At 33.0% G+C, this 20,484-nt stretch overlaps 1 protein-coding gene across 5 annotated transcripts in view; it reads right to left on the bottom strand.

Annotated features, from left to right (window-relative positions):
• The window catches only part of RICTOR (RPTOR independent companion of MTOR, complex 2), a 136,968-nt gene that overhangs the window by 26,765 nt on the left and 89,719 nt on the right, over positions 1-20,484 (bottom strand). For all 5 annotated transcript variants that reach the window (XM_010853745.1, XM_010853746.1, XM_010853747.1 and 2 more), the window contains exons 10-27: positions 18,237-18,319; positions 16,837-16,924; positions 16,096-16,186; positions 15,917-15,983; positions 15,710-15,790; positions 14,044-14,144; positions 12,120-12,285; positions 11,393-11,494; positions 11,224-11,270; positions 9,630-9,765; positions 9,039-9,238; positions 7,750-7,876; positions 7,190-7,354; positions 6,941-7,017; positions 6,423-6,501; positions 2,133-2,242; positions 1,606-1,693; positions 278-370 (exon numbers count right to left, since the gene is read on the bottom strand). In XM_010853745.1, the coding sequence (XP_010852047.1) occupies positions 278-370; positions 1,606-1,693; positions 2,133-2,242; positions 6,423-6,501; positions 6,941-7,017; positions 7,190-7,354; positions 7,750-7,876; positions 9,039-9,238; positions 9,630-9,765; positions 11,224-11,270; positions 11,393-11,494; positions 12,120-12,285; positions 14,044-14,144; positions 15,710-15,790; positions 15,917-15,983; positions 16,096-16,186; positions 16,837-16,924; positions 18,237-18,319 (1,901 nt within the window). The remainder of the gene's footprint in view (positions 1-277; positions 371-1,605; positions 1,694-2,132; positions 2,243-6,422; positions 6,502-6,940; positions 7,018-7,189; positions 7,355-7,749; positions 7,877-9,038; positions 9,239-9,629; positions 9,766-11,223; positions 11,271-11,392; positions 11,495-12,119; positions 12,286-14,043; positions 14,145-15,709; positions 15,791-15,916; positions 15,984-16,095; positions 16,187-16,836; positions 16,925-18,236; positions 18,320-20,484) is intronic.

The following is a 20,484-nucleotide window of genomic DNA, read 5'->3' as shown; positions in this document are numbered from 1 at the left end:
ACACTAGTACTCTTGCCTGGAAAATTCCATGGACAGAGGAGCCTGGTAGGCCACAGTCCATGGGGTTGCAGAGTCGGACACGACTGAGCAACTTCCCTTTACTTTTGTCTTATCAAGAAAAACAATAGTTTATCTAATATTTAAGTGGGCAGAAACAATCTTGGCTTTAGAATACTAATCTAAGAACAAATTCCAAACAAAATATTTTTATTTAATATCAATAGGAAAATGAGTAAAAATTTAAAATTTAGATCTCACAGAAGTGTTTATTACAAACCAAGGCCCAAAGAGATGCTTTCAGTTTTTTAATTTCTTCCCATTTATCCAAATCTGGTGTACGAACATTGTGACAGAGTTCTGTAATAATATTCTGGAGAAGGAAAAAAAATGCCATATGATTACCAATACATTTTTAACATATTTTCTTATTGTATATTAAAATCTATTTAATGTTTATATTTAGTGATTTCTATATATTTAAAATCTTAAAATAATTTTATACAAATTTCTTAAGAAGCAGCATTAGAATATGCACTCTGAGCTCATATACTAGAGCTGGGACCTTATTAGGCAAGTGGCTTTCAGCATGTTACTCTATCTCCCCATGCCTTGATTTCCTGAACTCTAAAACAGGGATAATAATAGCCTCTGTTTCATAAAGTTTAATGATTTAATGAATTATTACATAGAAAGTTTAACAAAGTACTTGGCACTTAGTATTATAAAATGTTAGCCATTAATTATTATTATTTCTTTTAGACAGAAAATAATAAATTAGCAACTAGATCTTCTCATACTGTGGAGGTAATGACATTGAGAAAATCATTTAAATCTTCAGCAAATTTAAAAAAATTAATATAAAGGTACACACCTCAATAATCTTCATGGATAATATAAAAATACATGAAATTATGGAGTGTATTTATGTAAAACTTTTGCTCCTGAGGTGGGAACACTGATATGAAAAGGAACTGAACATCTAGGTTATTACTGTTAAGAAACACACACAAATACTTCTGTAACTATTCCTAAAATAAGAAAACGGTTATACTTACTGAAAAGACCTAGTAGCAAGACATACTCCCAGCCAAAATTTGATGTGTATGCTATACTCAAAGAACAGCTGGTTGCCTAAGCCTCCAATATTTCATGAAGTATATGAGAGTAGTTAGATACTAACAAACAGCAGCTGATAATTTCAGTTTGTTACACACCAAAGGTAACTGAATATGTTTCAGGTTCAGTTTAATTTTCCAGTGAGAGGAATGAAGAAATTCAGTTTTTCAGCATGTTTTTTTTTACTAAGAAGATGAACTTTCCCAACAAACTAAAAGGAAAAGAACTTGGACCTTAACTGGGTTACTTATTCTACATAACAAATTACATATGCAAAAGATCGTAAGTCAGGGAAATGTATGCAAGCCTGTTTATGTATCTAAGGACTGCAAGCACAGAATGCCAAAGTCAGTTACAAGATGGAGCTTTAAAAGCAATTATACCACTGACTTTAAGGCTGTTGAGAAGTTTCTGCAAAGATAACACTTTAGTAATATTAACTTTTTTCTATTACTATAGCTATTTAAAATAAGCAAATTATGTTTTTACCTGTACTTCCAATAAATGACAGCCTGTTTTGTGGTGTACCAGTTGTCCATAAAGATGTACAGGTAGGTAGACATGAGGACGCTGTAATCTGTATGATAAACATGATTGATAAACCTACTGGCCCACTGTAAACATACTAATTTATAAAATGACTTAAAATATGAGATAAACAATTAGACAATCACTCAGCATGAATAAAAATACGGAGGTGGAAAGGCATTAGAATTCTTCTAGAAAAATAATAGTTTAGCTGGTTTCAGAGTAATGGTAAGAGACCTAAGACTAGAAAGACAGACGAGGGTTAGAACATGAAGGAATCTAAATGCTCTACAAGTCAGGGAATGCAAGTTATGAATGCCACTGAAATTTTGAACATTCAGTGCTGTGCTTTAAAAAGATTTTTCCTATGTCAGTGTAAGAATATCCAAGTACTCAGAAAACTTTAAAAAATAATAATTTATAACAACATGATTTTAAATTTTATGTTTGAGGACTAACAATAAACTATTCCATTAACTGGACTATACCTTTGGTTACTCCGACGAACATAGTTGTCACCATCAATTGGCTTCCGGTAAGTGGTAAGTGCTTCATTAAGCTGTTCTTCAATCAAGTCAACGTATTTTGAATTATATTCCTAGAAAATAATATTGTTTAAATTATATATATTACCATAACAACATTTACTAAATCTCTAGTATGTTAGTTACCTAGCAAATCTTGGGAGCACAAATAAAAGAAAAATGAACATCTTTTTCTTTGTTCAGGAAATTTGAGAAATTTTTGAAGAGCATGGATATAACAAGCTATTATGAATGCAAAAATGTTCTACCATATCCATACCCATAAACTTTCTGTTTATACTCTTTTCCCCATTTTCAATTAATATTTTGGGGTCCATACAAGGAAGTTAAAAATTTTGTTTTTCATCTTATTTGAATTCCTTTCCTCATTAAAAAAAAAAAAAAAAAAACTAGTTTCTTAATATTAAATCCTGAAGATATTCACTAGGAATTTTAAAAGGAAATTAACTGAGTTCTATCATTTTAGCACCTTTTGGTGAAAAATAGTATCTCTTTCTTCACTGATTTAAATCAGGTCAAATGTAAAAAATATTTCCAACTAAAACCTGGAAAATTTCTAGTCAAATTATTTAAACTGAGACAGTCAATCACACTACCATCTTCATTGCAAAAGATCTCCACTTTAAACTGTTCAGAAGAAATTGACAGAACCTCTGAAAAGCAATTTGCCAGTACTTATCCAAACTTTAAATTAATATACTTTTTGACTCAACAATTATACTTTAGAAATTTGTTCAACAAATATATTTGCACAAGTAAGCAAAGAATGCAAGAATATAAAGCAAATACTGTTTACAAAACTAAAAAGTTGGAAACAATCTAAGTGCCCAAAATACAAGAGTGATGATAAAAATTAGGGTACATTCATATAATTTACTATGTGGCCACTGAAGAGAATTAGATAGCTCTAAATGCACAGCTCTGAAAAGATATCTCACATATATTGCTAAAGAAAAAAATTAAATACAGTCCTATTTACAGGTGTGAATGACTTCATCTGTATTTTTAATTGAAGAATATATACTTACAGATGTACAAAACATCTTTAAATGTATATAGAATGTTAACAAACATTACCTTCAGAAAAGACAGAGTAAGGGGGCAGGGAGATATTTTTCATTTTAAACCATGTTATACTACTTCAGTTTGATGAGTTACCTTAACTCCCTACTTAGAGACTCTAAAAGCTTACTTTTTCTGCTTTTCTTTTAGATTCTTTACTGTGCAAAAGTAATGTAAGAGTTTAATTATATTATCAGCAAACCAAATTATTACTACTGCTGTAACACTGCCATAATTTCCTCTAGACATGAAAATCTCAGTACAAAAATACAAATTAAGGCAAGTATTTTGAGCTTTATGTAGGAATAGTTACATTCATGTGGTACTGTCTGGCTAGTCTCTTGACCAGTGGCAATCATGTGGAACACACTAGCAAAGGTCAGGGGTATGGTTTGTGAAGATGAAATGCAGTGAGGTTTTGATGTGGATCATCTTGAGGATCCTGCCTCAAGGAGGCAGGGAGGGACAAGACCCCAAATGAGGGTATACCTCTAGATATTAGGAGGTACTAAGTAAGCAACCAGAGGAGCCACTTCTCTGGTCAAAGGAACTACAAGTGAGAGATCTCCAGAGTGAAGTCTTTGAGGAATTTACAAACATAAGACTTGAGTAAAAAGAAAAATCAACATTTGAAATCTGACCTCCCCAAAGCTAACAGCCCCAGGTAACAACTGCATCAGCTGGGTAAGACTGTCCATGAATTCTCATCCGTTCCTCCTCCTCTCCCTCCTGCTCTAAAGCTGGAGAGGCCCTACATCTGCAGCTGGTAAATGGGGAGGAGATAAACAATAAAGAGAGATTAAATGAACCATACCCCCTCTTTTACTGCAGGTTTCTAAGTCTGTACCAAGCCTGGGCTAGCAGAGAAAGTTTTAAATCAAATGACTGGATTTTCAGTATGATTCTGGCCTGGATGTTTTATTACCCAGAAAAAAAGCATCAGCTTTATCATGGCATGCTACAAACTACTGGGAGAATATCAAACACTGAGGAAAGAGCATCAAGGGCTTTGGAATCAAAAAGTGCCCCTGGCTCTGTTATTTTCAAGCTTTGTTACCTAGGATAAATTAGGTTACTCATCTTAGCTTCTACATTTTCCTTGATAAAACAGAAATAACAGAAAACATTTCACAGAGTTGCTGTGAGGATTAAATGAGGTAATACTTGAAAAGAACTAAGTTTAATGGTAGGCAATCACTATTCACTAATTAATTTCCCATTCGCTAATTAATTTGAGAGAGTAGACTATATTGTCTTTGTTTTTACACCTCCCATTTACTGGCTAAACTCACTATAACTGCAAGTTAGCATCTGTTTGCAACTTTCTACTGAAATTGCTCTGGCAAAATTCACCAATGACCTGTCACATTCAACAGTGTTTTTCCTAGTGTTTACCTTATCTGACCTCTCTCAAGAATATATACCACTGGCCTCTCCTTCCTGAAGCATCCTTTAGTGAAATCATTCTGATAATTCTTCCTCAGTGTCCCCATCCTTTTGTTCCCCTCATTAAAGCAGAGTGTTTTCTAGGGAGCAATTTCCAGTTTTATTTTTTTGTTCTTTACATTTCCCTTGGTGATCTCACTCAATTCAAATTTCAACTACTACTATTCACTGACAACTTCCAAACTGCCATCTTCAGCTCCAGATCCACATTTCCAAGTATTTTCTGGATACCATCACTTGCCATCCCATAGGCAACAGCAGTTCAACTTATTCAAAATTTAGTATCCTCAATCCTGCAGATCACAGTTTCTTAATGATGAGCCATTATTTACTCAGGCATTCAAATCAGAAACCGTAAGAGTCAAGTAGTCCTCATTTATTATATCCAATCAGTTCATGAATTCTGTCCATCTTATTTTAAAAATGCCCAGAAAATGTCTCTCTATCAAACCTCACCACCACTGAAGTTCAAGCTCTTACCAATTTTGCTTCTAAACTACATATTCGGTATTCCTAGATATTTTCACTTTTTTTTTTTTTAAGTGAGGATAATATTCTGTTTAGGGAATGAAACTATTACGTCTTTATTTCAGTTTTCCAATTCACCAATTATTGAAAGACTCCATGCCTTAAGTTGTATGCTTTACAGTTACAGTATGCTTTACGGTATTTCTTTTCCATCCAGTTTTACTGAGAGATAACTGACATCTAGCAGTGTGTACAACTGACATAATGATTTGACTTACACACATCTGAAATGACTATCACAATAAGTTTAGTGAACATACATTATTTTATACAGATACAAACTAAAGAAATAAAATATTTTCCCTTGTGATAAGAACTCTCAGGATTTACTCAACAACTGTCATATAAAACATTCAACAAAGCTAATTATATTTATCATGTTGTACATTATATCCCTAGTACTTACTTATTATAAGTGTATAAATGGAAGTTTGCATTTTTTGACTGCCTTCATCCAATTTCCTCTACCTCCACATTCACCTCTGGTAACTATAACTATAGTTTCATTATTTTTTTTTAAATGCGACTATCTTATGAAATATGGTTCAATACAGACAATATAAACAATGATCTGAATTCAATAAAGGAAAATCTGGGAATCATTTATATTAGGACTGATTATTCTATGAGCTTCTAAGATGCTTTGATGATTTATAATGCTTCAAGTTAACTGAAGCCACAGTGATGACCAGCTAAAGAAAAGCTAGAGAGATAACTAATACCTTCAAACTAGTCCCTTCTTCCTAGATTTCCCTGTTATGTACAACAGCAAGAAGTTTGTTCTCAGATTTATGAAAAGTCTACCCTAAAATGAAGTTTAATAATTAGATTATTATATCTGCTTGGTAGAACTGTTTTATAATCTTCAGTTAGGAAAACTGTTTTAAGTTTCAGTTCAAAAGGGCTGTAAAAGGAATCCAAAATAAAAGAAATGATGATGGTAAGTAGGGTTGACAAATGATGCCAGTAGATTAAAGCTGAAAGCAAAATTTCAACAGAAAACATACAAAATCAACAGTTCACACTATAAAATAACTGTAGTTTAAAAAATGGATAAATATGAATATAAATAATTAACAGAATTTGAAGACCTGACTTCATATGAATATTTAAATATTTAACTTTAATTTCAAAATCCTCGAATCTATTTTCCAAAATAAAAACATACAAACTGAAACTTATTCAACAGAAAGTTACCTTGTGCCACTTTTCCAACTGTTTTGTTACATAACCCCTTTCATTCAAATAGGAAAACCCTTTTGGAATGGAGAGAAATCTGTAAAGTGCAACAGGCAACAGTTTAACATTGGGTCTCACAAAAAATTGTTTAAAAAGCTAAAGTATCTCAAACCAAATACACTTAAGCCCAAAGACTTTAAGAACAGTGTGCCTTAAAGAGGTCAATTATCTTATAATTTCAAATACAAATACTTTGAAAATCTTTGCAAAAAACATGAATCCAACCACAGTAAAGAAAATGTTATAAAAAGAATGAGGACGCATAGAGATGAAAAAGAGACACTATGGAAAACAATGAAAAGCCAGAGTTTCAGTATTAAAGGATGCCCAATATTCTAAAATGGGCCTCTTTCAGAAGTTAACAGCTAAACTCTTTAGAGTGCTTCCTTTACAGATTTGAATCCAGCTTTAATACACACTGCCAGAGAGCACACAAAAGAAAACATAACTACAAGAAAAATTTTCTTAAAATTTACCTCAGGAGGAGAAGCAAACCCTTGTCCCCAAGGTGAGATAAAGCTGGCTTCATCTGAATAAGTGCATGAAGATTGGCCTAAAATAAATAATTATTAGGCAAATTAATAACTGCATGAAGATAGTAAATTCTCTACTTCCAAAACCACTATATTACATACATTATAATTCCACACAGTTTTCTATCAAACTTGAATAGTTTCATAAAAATTTATATCTAAGTATTTTATTACAAGATAACGAAACTTCACCTTGTCTTCACATGCTTCATCGAGAATATCAAGGGCCTCAGAAGAAATCGTTTTGTTTTTATCATGCAGCTGGGTCACTAGTAATTCAATTCCCCAATTATTGAAGAATTCAACATTAGCTCTCAATAACACTCTTAAATGTTTTGTTGCATACAGTCTGCAGGCCTATAAAGATAAATGAGAACATTAAAAAAAAAAAAACAAAAACCAACCACCACCATCCAAACTTCACTATAGACAGTCCATCTGACTTTGTTTTAGAATAGTTTTACACTTGAAAAGGGCAGAAAGACTGGAATTGACAGTCTAGCCCTTGATACAAATATATTTTTTAGTCCCAGTATAATAAAATACTGTATCTATCTAGCTGCTTCAAAGCATTTCTCTTTATATAAAAAAATGGGTACGGTAGTCGAGTTCTCTGGACAAACTAAAATTTAAAAATAAACTCAAATTCCATCCCATAGTCTTAAAATTTATAATTTTATTAGGCTAAAGTTGATAAAATACTGAACTAACTAGTTATGAATTTATAGCTCTATTGCCTATGTTATACTCACATCAGTGGCTGCTGTTAAGATTTTGGAAAGGATGACCCTGGCCAAACCATCTCTACTATAGTCCAAGCTTGAAACGGTCAGTTTTAGCAAGTGATCTTGGTTTTTCAAGGAGCAAAGGTTAAGTAAACTAAAAAAATGATGAAAATAATAAAGGTTACTAGAAATTACTGTACTGATTCATTAATTCAACAAATATTTTAAAATTCCTAAGCATTTCTAAAAGAAAGCACTTAAGAAATATCCCATTTTTTAAAAAGCATCAGAGCATCAAGACAACTCTAATCAAAATTTTTTTGTATTTTAACAAAACTTTTTGCCTTTTCATACTATTTGTGGGGTTCTCAAGGCAAGAATACTGAAGTGGTTTGCCATTTCCTTCTCCAGTGGACCACATTTTTTCAGAACTCTTCATGACCCATCATCCATCTTGGGTGGCCCTACACGGCATGGCTCATAGTTTCACTGAGTTAGACAAGGCTGTGGTCCATGTGATTAGTTTGGTTAGTTTTCTGTGATTGTGGTTTTCATTCTGTCTGCCATCTGACAGTTAAGGATTAGAGGCTTGTGGAAGCTTCCTGATGGGAGGGACTGGCCGTGGGGAAAACTGGATCTTGCTCTAGTGGCAAGGCCAAGCTTAGTAAATCTTGAATCCAATTTTCTGCTGATGGGTGGGGCTGTGTTCCTTCCCTATTGTTTGGTCTGAGGCCAAACTATGGTAGGGGTAATGGTGACCTCCTTCAAAAGGACTTATGCCAGCAGGCTCCAGGACTGTTATAGTATGTGTCCCTGACCCTGCAGCAGGCCACTGTCAACCCATGCTTCCACCAGAGATTCCAGGACACTCACAGGCAAGTCTCTTGGACTGCAAGATCAAACCAGTCAATCCTAAAGGAAATCAACCCTGAATATTTATTCATTGGAAGGACTGGTGCAGAAGCTGAAGCTCCAATATTTTGGCCACCTGATGTGAAGAGCTGACTCATTAGAGAAGATCTTGATGTTGGAAAAGACTGAAGGCAGGAGGAGAAGGGGACAACAGAGGACAAGATGGTTGGATGTCATCACTGACTCAATGGACATGAGTTTGAACAAGCTCCGGGAGATGGAGGACTGGGAAGCCTGGCATACTGCAGTCCACGGGGTCACAAAGAGATGGACATGACTGAGAGACTGAACAACAACAATAAAACTTACCAAATACAGGTACACAGACTAAAAAGCATACCCTTTCTGATCACATTAAAAATAAAGTTTAGGTATATACTGAAACAGAATCTAGGAATGCTCACCATTGAAATACGCTGCATTTCTCCAGCATTTTGACGCCATGAGGGTGGCAAGAAAGTGTTCCAATAAATAAAAAGTAGTGTTGACTAAGAGTAGTCAATAAACCATTATTTTGAAGGCTTCTTTCAGGTTTCATTCCAGAAGAGGCATTGAGCCACTGAACAATATCCTTTACTAGATCTTCTAAGTATCCCTGCCCATCCTAAAAGCAAATACATTATGATATTGCTAGAAAAGCAGTCAGGGCCTACAATTAGAAAAATCAACTTGATTAATCAAGTCCAAAAGATTTAATAATAATGAAGTTTCTAATAACAGACATTAATCTCTGAGTATCTGTTCTTTTTAATCCCATTCAATACAATGCTGCATGAGATGGTATTATTTTCTATTTTACCAAAAGAAAACCAGGTCTTTTAGAAGGCAAATAACTTGTCCAAAGTCACATAGATAGCTAGTGACTAAGGATAAAAATCTAGGTCTGGGCTCATTCTATGTTTCTATATATAGCTTATACATATTCAAAAATAAAAGGAAGGGGTCAAATTCAGTGAAAAACATGTGCTCTGGAAAATATTCAAAGTGCCTATTACCTCTTCAGACTCAAGAAGAAATTCTGTAAACTGACAACCCACAACTGTGAGCTGCTTGGACTTGGCAAAATCCAGATCCAGATTGGCGTATAACTTACTACTGGGCTTGTAAAAATAAAGTAGTCTTCGTACAAACCTAAGGTTAAAATAAAAAATCAGCAACAAAGTAATAAACCAAATAATTATTTTAGAATCTTAACCACAGCTTTTGAATATGTTTTGAGTTTAAACCATTGGGGTAAATTTAATAAACACATTTGGTACATTCTACACATGCACGTGCGCGCACGCACGCACACACACACACACACACACACACACACACGAACAATCCCTTTCATTATAAAAAATATCTTCATGAGATAAGAATTTTTTGGTGGGACGCCTGATAGAAAATAGTGGAGAAGATGCTCAGCAGGAAAAATGCAAACATAACACTGCTAGAAGATACACAGTTGGATAAATATGATGAAACCACCTGGATATAAATTTTCATTCTTCTTTTTGTTTTTGACAGGTATACATTTTATTTTACTGTTAGGTCTTTTTTTTTAAACTGTATTTAAACCTAGAATATATATATTTTCTTCTACTATACTTTATGAATTTATACTAGATAACTGCACATAAATGTTACTACACTATGATTTTGTCAGTTCTTCACAATTAGGCAAAAGTCAACCACAAAAGCTTCAGGTAAAATTTAAACAACTGAATTTATAAAGCAATGGATGATATTTTCATGTTATAATTTTCAACATTATGTTCTAAGCTTCCATTTAACTTAGTTCAATTTAATTTCTACGCTATTATCCAATGTAATAAAGATGCCAGGTCCAGGAGCTGGAAAAACAAAGTTGAATGAGACTTCATATCTGTTCTCATAAGTTGGAAAAGTCAGTGCTATGCTTCTTTATCCCAACGTAATTTATATGTTCTATACATTTCTCAAAATGTGAAGAGATGATAATAATAATAATACCAACGATGTGAACTTTTCAAAAACATGAAGTAAAAGCTCTTTTATTCAAAGAAATCAATGCTGGTGGTTGGGTAATCTAAACTCAGAAGGAATAAAAATGCATGGGGCACTAGAAAACAGCATAATACCGTTAAGTATTGTATATGCTATAAATAAGCTATTTTATGGAAGGTGTGGCTGGTTAACAGTGTAAAGAGGAAAAAGAATGAATAACCTCCAAAGTCACAGGCAAAAGAAATTAGAATATTTAAAATGGCCATAGTTTTGAGAGGGAGACATTATGCTCTTAATATATCATTCTCATATGTTAGGGCCAAGATTAGTACATGGCTGATACTCTTGATTTGATAAAACTTTTATCTTAAGTACTTCATTTGTTCCAAAACTAAAACCAGAATGTAAATAACCAGAAAAAGAATTAGTTGATGATTTCTGGTTACAAAACACAAGCTATATATAAAAAAATATATCAATATGTACCTACTGAATACCAACTATTAAAAAGTAACAATGTATATTTAAAACATCAATTACTACTTTTAACAGGTATCAGGCATAATATAATTCAAACTTGAGTTCTTTATATTTAAATGTAAAACAGTTCTTACATACCTGTGCAACTGCTCATCTTTATAGTTTCTTAGATTTACATTTGGCCACTAGAAAAACATAATATGTTGTATTATGTACTTATTAATTCCTTAACATATAATTATGATAAATTGCAATGAATAATATAATGAAAACAATCAAGCCATTATCAAGAAGTATCCTATCATACCTTAAGAATGGTCCCAATAAGATTCCAATTCCATTCAAGATTCTCTTTATGTTGAAGGACTTGGCTATCTCTAAGGTTCATTAGAAGAGCTTCCTCTGTATCCTAAATCACCAGAAAGTAATAAGAAAAATTAAGAAAAACTGGCCTTACATCAAATAACAGTTGAAATTTTAAAAACAAAAAGAAAAATTTTTCATTTAAGGACTTATGCTGAAGCTCCAATACTTTGGCCACCTGATGTGAAGAACTGACTCATTTACAAAGACCCTGATGCTGGGAAAGATTGAAGACAGGAGGAGAAGGGAACGACAGAGGATGAGATGGATGGTATCACCAACTCAACAGGCACGAGTTTGAGTAAACTTCGTGAGTTGGTGATGCACAGGGAGGCCGGGTTTGCTGCAGTGCATGGGGTCGGCAAAGAGTCGGACATGACTGAGCAATTAAACTGAAAGGAAAACTTTAAATTTTTTTGAGATAAAGTCTTTGCAAATACATCATCACCATCTCTGACTTTAAAAAAAAAAAAAAAGGAGAATTATCAAGGTTCTTCAAAAAGTTATAAAAACTCAGCTTAACTGTCCAATCATTATAAAACTTATTAGAAGCTTTTTGAAAATCCATATGCATGAATAAAACTGCTAACTCAAGCATGTATATGCCTACTAAAATACACAGGTTAAGAATTAGGAAATTAAAGTAAAAATCGCATCTTCTGCATCAGTACCTTAAGAACAAATATATCTTTCTGAGCTCGGAGATACTGATCCCGTTTCTGATGTGTTGCAATTGCTTTCTGAATAATGTGATCTAAATGAAGGCTATAAGGTTTAGGTCCTCGTTTTTTCATTTCATGGAAGCGTTTTAAACAGTTCAAAGCTGCACTGGCTCGCCTAAATGAGGAAAAAAATTCAATTAATACTGTAGCAGGGATAGCATAATTTTAAAGAGATCATTTTGGTAAACTATTCTATCGAAACTTACATAAATGCAGGCTAGATACTGTTACTAAAAAGTAAACGATTTAATCAAATTTGGAACCACAAAGAAAAAAAAAAACAAGAACACTGCTGATTTGTATGAAAGAAACACTAATTATTCAGATTCAGCAAAACATACTAATTTTTTCTTATAGTGGTGGTGGTACAGTCGTATGTTAGTTTTAAGAACTCCCTCCTCAAGGTCCAAACTGAAGTTTTATAAATTTTCTTATTTTAAAACTCTGCTTTTCACATTTAAGGCCTTGATCCATATGAAACTGATTTTTGTTTAAGGTATGAGGTTGGATAACCAATATTAACTGAACAGTCTCTATTTTACCTACTAATCTGTAAATGTAAATGGAATCCTTTTAAAAATTATTTTTAATTCCCTTTTTGTGGTATATAAAAAGTACAGTTTTTAAGAATTTGGTGGCAGTCAAGTCTCAACTTCAGAAATTGTAATAAATACAAACTGGATTCAAAATTTAAAAACTTTGAGATGTGCCCAGATTGGTAAGTACTTATCAGTAAAGACAGCTTACCAAGCTCAAAAAAAAATTCTATTATCATTGGAATTTTGAAGGTAGATTTGAATTCCTGATGAATGCTAAAATCCATGGCCATAAGCTGACTCAAAGAGTTCAGGTCTACCAGGCTTTGAGAAAGTACATTTTTTCCATGAAGAAAACTACTAAAATAAGAGCTGAATGCTACCAATACCAATGTAAGCCTGAAGTCAGAACTGATGATCCCTAATGCCCTCAGTTTATAATACAACTTCAATCTGTTAAATAATAGTATTCTCATTGGTAGATTTTAAATTAATAAAAAAATACTATTTATTTATAGTGAAGCCCTTATATGTACTTTTAAATTAATAAAGCTAACTAAACTTTTGAGAATTGTAGTATAACTTAAAAAAATTCCTGTTTCTGACTAAGCTAATGAACAACATTTTAAAACATTACGGGGAAAAAAAATGAAGCCTAAATATATAAATTTTTCTGATCATAAAGAGAGAAAAAAAAAGACATCCCTGGACTAGACATAATCTTTATCAGATGAAAAAAGATTCCTACTATCACTATACAATCAAGCTCCTCCACCTTAAATTATATTTTATTATTAGTCCTCGAATTCCAGCAGAGTTACAGCTGTATTACCATACTTTAGTTTATAAATTCTATATTTGCAGTATTTCCTTTAGCACCAAGAGTTTAGCTTACTTCGATGCCTAAAGTATGGGCTACTAAATTCCAACATTTTTTTTCAACATTTTTAACCCCATATATAAAAAAAATAACACTGTTAGTCTTTGTGCTTTAATCTGATATAATTTAGACATTGAGAAAGAGACTGAATTGTTGCTCAAAACATACAATTGTCCAAAAAACTCTCAATCCCAATATTTTTACTGATCCAGTAGAAATTTTATGTCCTTGTCCAGAAACACATGAGAAAAGGTTGACTTTACCAAGCCAAAATACTTTGTAGCCTAAAATACAAATTATTTTTAAAAAACTACAAACTTTCCTCTTATCCAAAGGCTTCCCTAAAAGAATTCTCAGGAATAACCTATATATACTACTTTCTTAAAAAGAAGATAAGGACACCTAAGTGAGTATTAAATATACTACGCACAAGCTTTGCTAGAACCTGGATACTTACAATCTCTTTTCCTTAGGGATATCAAAGGATGCAGCCATATTCATTAGGGTTGGCAGGCAGTGCAAATGATGGCTATGTGAATGAGGAAGAATTGTGTTTGCCTAAAATGAAAAATAGTATTTTATAAAAAGTTAAAAAAGCGTATTTTATGTTAGCCACAGAGTTAATTATTTACTTTCTGATACATATTATTATTTTTATCTTATTTGCTTTCATCAAGGATGACATGTAACAAATACAAGGATACAGGCTCAGATTACATTAATAAAACTCTAAATTCCATAGATCCTTAATCTTAACTTTAATTTATAATCTTAAGTGGTATCCAATTAAACTCAATTCTTAAATAATTTAAAAGGATGTTAGGTCAAAACTTAGATTCAGTGCTATAATGTTATGTTAAAAGTAGAATTTAAAATGCTGGATGCAATATCATAATTTACAAGTCTACCTCTTAGGTTTAAAAGCCAGCTTCTCAAAAGAGGTTTGTCTCATAATTCCAACAATCTTTAAGAAACTTGCCTTTTGCTTTCCAAACAAAACCTGCAATATTAATTCTTTCATAGATGGGCTTAACAGAGCAAGTGGCTAAATAACTTACTGATAAACAAGACAGTTATCATTAAACTGCTTAATTTTCTTTTCCTCACTCACAAAGCTGAACTTCTATATAGAAAAAACCCTGGTGATGGAGGGGGCCAAACACAACTATAAAAACAAAAAATAATCTGACAGTAATAACAAGCCGTAACATAATTTCAAATGATTTACCATAGGGTTACTTCTTCCTTAATGAGTTCAGAGTGGTTCTTTTTATTTAGTATTTTATTAACTAATGGGATTCCCTGGTGGCTCAAACGGTAAAGAATACACTTGCAATGCAGGAGACCTGGTTCAATCCCTGGGCTGGGAAGATCCCCTGGAGAAGGAAACGGTTACCCACTCCAGTATTCTGGCCTGGAGAATTCCATGGACAGAGGAGCCTGGCAGGCTATGGTCCATGGGGTTGCAAAGAGTTGGACATGACTGAGCGACTTTCACACTTGTTAACTAACAGACTTAGAAATATAAATTTCTAATTTGTAAATGGTCAGAGTACCCTCACTACTTCATCTGCTAGGTATTGAAAATGATCAGATCACTTGGCTAGCTCCTTGTTTCCACAAGTTACTGATGTCATAAAACCATGTCCCCCCAAAAAAGATTCCCACCTTTCAAAACAAACCTCAACTGACAAGTTTACAGAGAAGTACATGTTCAAATAAGGCAGTTAAATTTAGATTTTTCCTTCACAAAGTTTTCTAAAATTTACGCACTTACTGTTATCAATTCGATCCCTAGCTGATTAAAGTAATATCTATAGTTTTGTAATTCTGTAATTTTTAGGTAGGAAGTCATTCTAAAGATTCTAAAGAAAGATATTTATGGACTCAAAATGTCAACATTGAAAGTGAGTATTCAGTACTTTATATTTTTTCCATTTAAAAAACTAGCCTATATATATATGATACAAAGTATCAAGGGCTCTTTGTAATGCAAAGATACATATCCAAATAAATGCAAACTTATGTTTTTGAGATAATGCAAAGTAACACTGTTAAAATCGCCTTGTTTCATAAATTAAAACATTAATGTACAAAACATAATCAAAAGTTGTTAAACTTACCATATGTAAAAGTTCTCCTAAAAGGATGGTGGCTCTAACTGAGATATGGTCGTCACTGTTTGTTATTACCTCAACCAAACCCTTTGAAAATAAAAAGAAAATATCACAGTTGCAAAATAGCATACATGAACACACCTATGCATCATGTTTGTTGCTCTGAAAGAACTGCTAGAGAAAATAAAATAGAAGAAGGTTTACAATTCTTACTTCTAAAAGTCCATTACGAATAAATGCTGAGAGTATCAGTGCCAAATAATTATCCATGAGGTCTGGCCTGGAAATAAATACAGCACAGAAAATTTTAAATCTTGTTCCATACACTAGAAAACTGAACATAACAATAGCAACTGTAATAAATCTGAATTATTTCTGTACTTAAATTCTACCTGGATCTGGCACGATGAGGAAGAATAGTTTTTGCCTCAGCTGCTACAAAGCCATCTGAAAGCCTCCAACTGTCTTGGAATCTACCTGGATCTAAAATAAATTTAGATAGTTAGAAGAAAATAGTACATCAATGAGACAGTTTAAATAACCATCAGCTAAACAAGCTATCCATGGACAGAGGAGCCTGGCAAGTTACACTCCGTAGGGTCGCAAAGGGTCAGACACAACTGAAGCAATTTAGCACAGCATAGCATACAACCAGGCTATAAATAATTTTAACTGTTGGCTAAAAAAAAAGAAAAGAAAAAGACTCAAAAAGGCGTACAGAAAAAAATGATTTCTGTAAATGAAGGGTTTACATAAATCTAACTTTAACTTTCTTCATTCAAGGGTTTAGAGTCATTTAGCTAAAATAAAATTTAAAAATCAAATAATCTAATTTGAGAATTGCAAAAGGTTTCTTATTATCTCCTCTCTTCCTTTCTTGATCCATCCTTCTATTATTAATTTCACTGCTAATTTCAGGAATTATGATGACAGAGAAGAAATTAAAATTTCTTTTTAGAAGTTCACCTGAGATTTTATTTTTATATTAATTTCATGCCACAAATATGCAATAAGAAAAGAAAGTGATATTCAATACTTATTTTAGTATTTTCCCTTCGAGGGATTCTGCCTCCATTAGGTAAGTCACTTAAAAAATTACAATATATGAACAGTGAATGCACTTCAATACTTACCTACACTGAGTAGTGCTTCTATGAACTCTTCAGTCACAACAGGTAGAGGAAGACGAAATATATCATAAAGCACTTCAAGGAGACCTCGCTGAAAGTTAAAAAAAAAAAAAATACAGTTCATTTGTTTTTACAGAATAAATCTTCACTTAAAAATTTTTAAATGTCCTATTCACAGATTTAAAAATTGGTAAAAAGAGAACTACTATATTTTAGAAAACTACTGTTTCTGCCTATATTAGAGAAAAGTACTGAATGCTTACTACATATACATGATGTAACTTTTTCAATAAATCTTGTATTATCCCCATTGTAGACATGAAGAAATAGATTTAAAGGTTTAAAATAATTTGCCTAAGGTCATGGAGCTATAAATAATAAAATCAGTCTGGCCAAACTCAAAAGAGCATGTTTTTTTGCTGAGTAAGAAGTCAGCTGAATTGGAACCTTTAGTTCCCTGCTTATAGATCTTTCCATCCTTAATTACATCCTTCCATGGTTTAGATGCTTTTGTTTTTAGTTCACATTTTAAGCAAGGCACCTCTAGCTAATATTTGTACTAATAATTAGAAACAGGGGGGCAAGTTTTGTTCCTTTGAACATTAAAAGAAAAACGCAGAAGGGGAAAAGGAAGAACCTTGTGAAGAGTTAATTTCTTTCCCTCTAATTTCAATCTGTTTTAGCTGTTTTATACAATTTGTACACATTAATAATTTAGAAAGTGAAGTGTTAGTTACTCAGTTGTGTCTGATTCTCTGTAACCCCACAGACTGTAGCCCGCCAGGCTCCTCTGCCCATGGAATTCTCCAGGCAAGAAAACTGGAGTAGGTTGTCATTTCCTTATCCAGGGGACCTTCCCAACTCAGGGACAGAACCTGGGTCTCCTGCATTGCAGGCAGATTCTTTACCATCTGAGCCACCAGTAAAGCCCTAATAATTTAGGGCTATGTCTAATAATTAAGCATATAAGTACCCCAATTTTAATCAAAACCATTGCTAATATAAAAATAAAAGTTAGAAGGCATAAGTTGCATAACTACTATGCTTACTTTCCCCTAAGTATAGTTTTCTGTATTGCTTGAAACTTTTACAATGAGAATGCCCCTGTGAAATGTCTATACCTTTTATTAAATAAAGCATAGTTAATTTCAAAGAAAGAAAAGGCATAATTAATGCCATATTTTAATATAATTTTAATACATCCATAGTTCCTAACAATAGCATTGTTTCAAATGATTCATATTCTTTTCCTTAGTGTACAACTAAGTCATAAATATTTATTCCTGTATTTTTAAAATGTTCTGTGATAAAGATTAACAATTCATGAGGAAAAACACCACTTGAAACTTTTCTCCCATTAATTCCCTCCACTAAAATTCTGATACAGAATAATTTTTACCTACCCTTATTTCCATATTTGGAATGCAAAGTACTCCAATTAGAGACTGAATCCCAGAGTTTCCAGGTTTACATAAATTAATAATACCTATAAAGGATAAAAAAAAATCACTGATTTGAATTTCAAAAGATGTATTCATAATACAAAATGTGACATTTTTCAAAGCTAAATTACACTATTATATTATTTGATCATCGTAAGTGATAGTATATTTCAAACATTCTCTGAATTTCCAACTAAGTAGAGATTATCAATAATTTTACCATTTAAATTACATTCAAAAAGGTTCTCAAGAAATTCTGGACTGCTCAGCAATAGAAATAAGAGCAAAAATATGGCTTTCTCTGGGTATTTGCCCAGGAGTGGGATTGCTACGTCATATGGTAGCTCTATTGATATTTTTAGTTTTTTAAGGAATCTCCATACGGTTCTCCAATAGTGGCTGTATCAATTTACATTCCCAGTAAGAGTGTAGGAGGGGTCCCCTTTCTCCACACTTTCTCTACATTTACTGCCTACAGATTCTTTAACAATGCCATTCTGATCAGCGATACCTCACTGTAGTTTTGATTTGCATTTCCTAATGATATTGAGCATTTTTTCATCTGCTTTTTGGCCATCTGTATGTCTTCTTTGGAGAAATATTTATTTAGACCTTCCACCCATTTTTTGATTGAGTCATTTCATTTGTGTCTTTGATATTGAGTTGCATGAATCATTTATATATTTTGGAGATTAATCCCTTGGACAGTTGCTTCATTTGCAAATATTTTCTCCCAGTCTGAGGGCTGCCTTTCTGTTGTTTATGCTTCCCTTGGCTGTATAAAAGCTTTTAAGTTAAATTAGATCCCATTTGTTTATTTTGGTTTTTTTGTTTTGTTTTTTTCACTACGTTAGGAGAAATGAATAAAAAAATTTAAAAAAGATCAGGCTGTGATTTGGGTAAAAGGGTGTTTTGCCTATATTTTCCTCTAAGAGCTTTATAGTCTCTGGCCTTAGAGGTCTTTAGTACATTTTGAATTTATTTTTGTGTATGATGCAAAGAATGTTCTAATTTCATTCTTTTATATGTAGCTGTCCAGTTTCCTAGCACCAACCACTTATTGAAGAAACTATCTTTTCTCCACTGCATATTCTTGCCTCCTTTGTCATAGATTAATTGACCATAGGTGAGTGGGTTTATTTCTGGGCTTTCTATCCTTTTCTATTGATTATATATTTCTGTCTTTGTGCCAATACCATATCATTTTGATAAATGTAGCTTTGTAGGCTAGTCTGAAGTCAGGGAGACTAATTCCTCTAGCTCCATTTTTTCTTTCTCAAAATTGCGTTCACTATTCAGGGCCTTTTGTGTTTCCATACAAATTTTTGTTCTAGTTCTGAGAAAAATGCCATTGGTAATTTGACAGAGATTGCACTGAATCTGTAGATTGCTTTGGATAGTATAGTCATTTTCACAAACTAAGAACATGATATACCAAGAATATGTGGTACATATATACAATGCACTACTACTGCAATAAAAAAGAAAAATAATGCCATCTGTAACAACGTGGATGAAACTGGAGACTGTCATGCTGAGTGAGGTAATTCAGACACAGAAAGACAGATATGATATTGCTTACATGTGCAATCTAAAGAAAAGGGGACAGGATACAAATAAACTTACTTACAAAACAGAAGTAAAGTCAAGTCATAGACGTAGAAAACAAACTTATGGTTACCAGGGGATGGAGGTGGGGATAAACTGGAAGACCAGGACTGACATATATACACTACTATGTATAAAACATGTACGTATAAAATGTTTAAACATCTATGTATAAAAAAGATGTCCTTTTCATTATAGGGGACTGGAATGCAAAAGTAGGAAGTCAAGAAACACCTCGAGTAACAGGCAAATTTGGCCTTGGAATACACAATGCAGCAGGGCAAAGACTAATAGAGTTTTGCCAAGAAAATGCACTGGTCCTAACAAACACCCTCTTCCAACAACACAAGAGAAGACTCTACACATGGACATCACCAGATGGTCAACACGGAAATCAGATCGATTATATTCTTTGCAGCCAAAGATGGAGAAGCTCTATACAGTTAGCAAAACAAGACCAGGAGCTGACTGTGGCTCAGACCATGAACTCCTTACTGCCAAATTCAGACTTACATTGAAGAAAGTAGGGAAAACCACTAGACCATTCAGGTATGACCTAAATCAAATCCCTTATGATTATACAGTGGAAGTGCTAAATAGA

The sequence above is a fragment of the Bison bison genome, unplaced genomic scaffold, assembly GCF_000754665.1.
Source record: "Bison bison bison isolate TAMUID 2011002044 unplaced genomic scaffold, Bison_UMD1.0 scf7180017864331, whole genome shotgun sequence".
NCBI lineage: Eukaryota > Metazoa > Chordata > Mammalia > Artiodactyla > Bovidae > Bison > Bison bison.
This window is presented reverse-complemented; position numbering and strand designations above follow the sequence as displayed.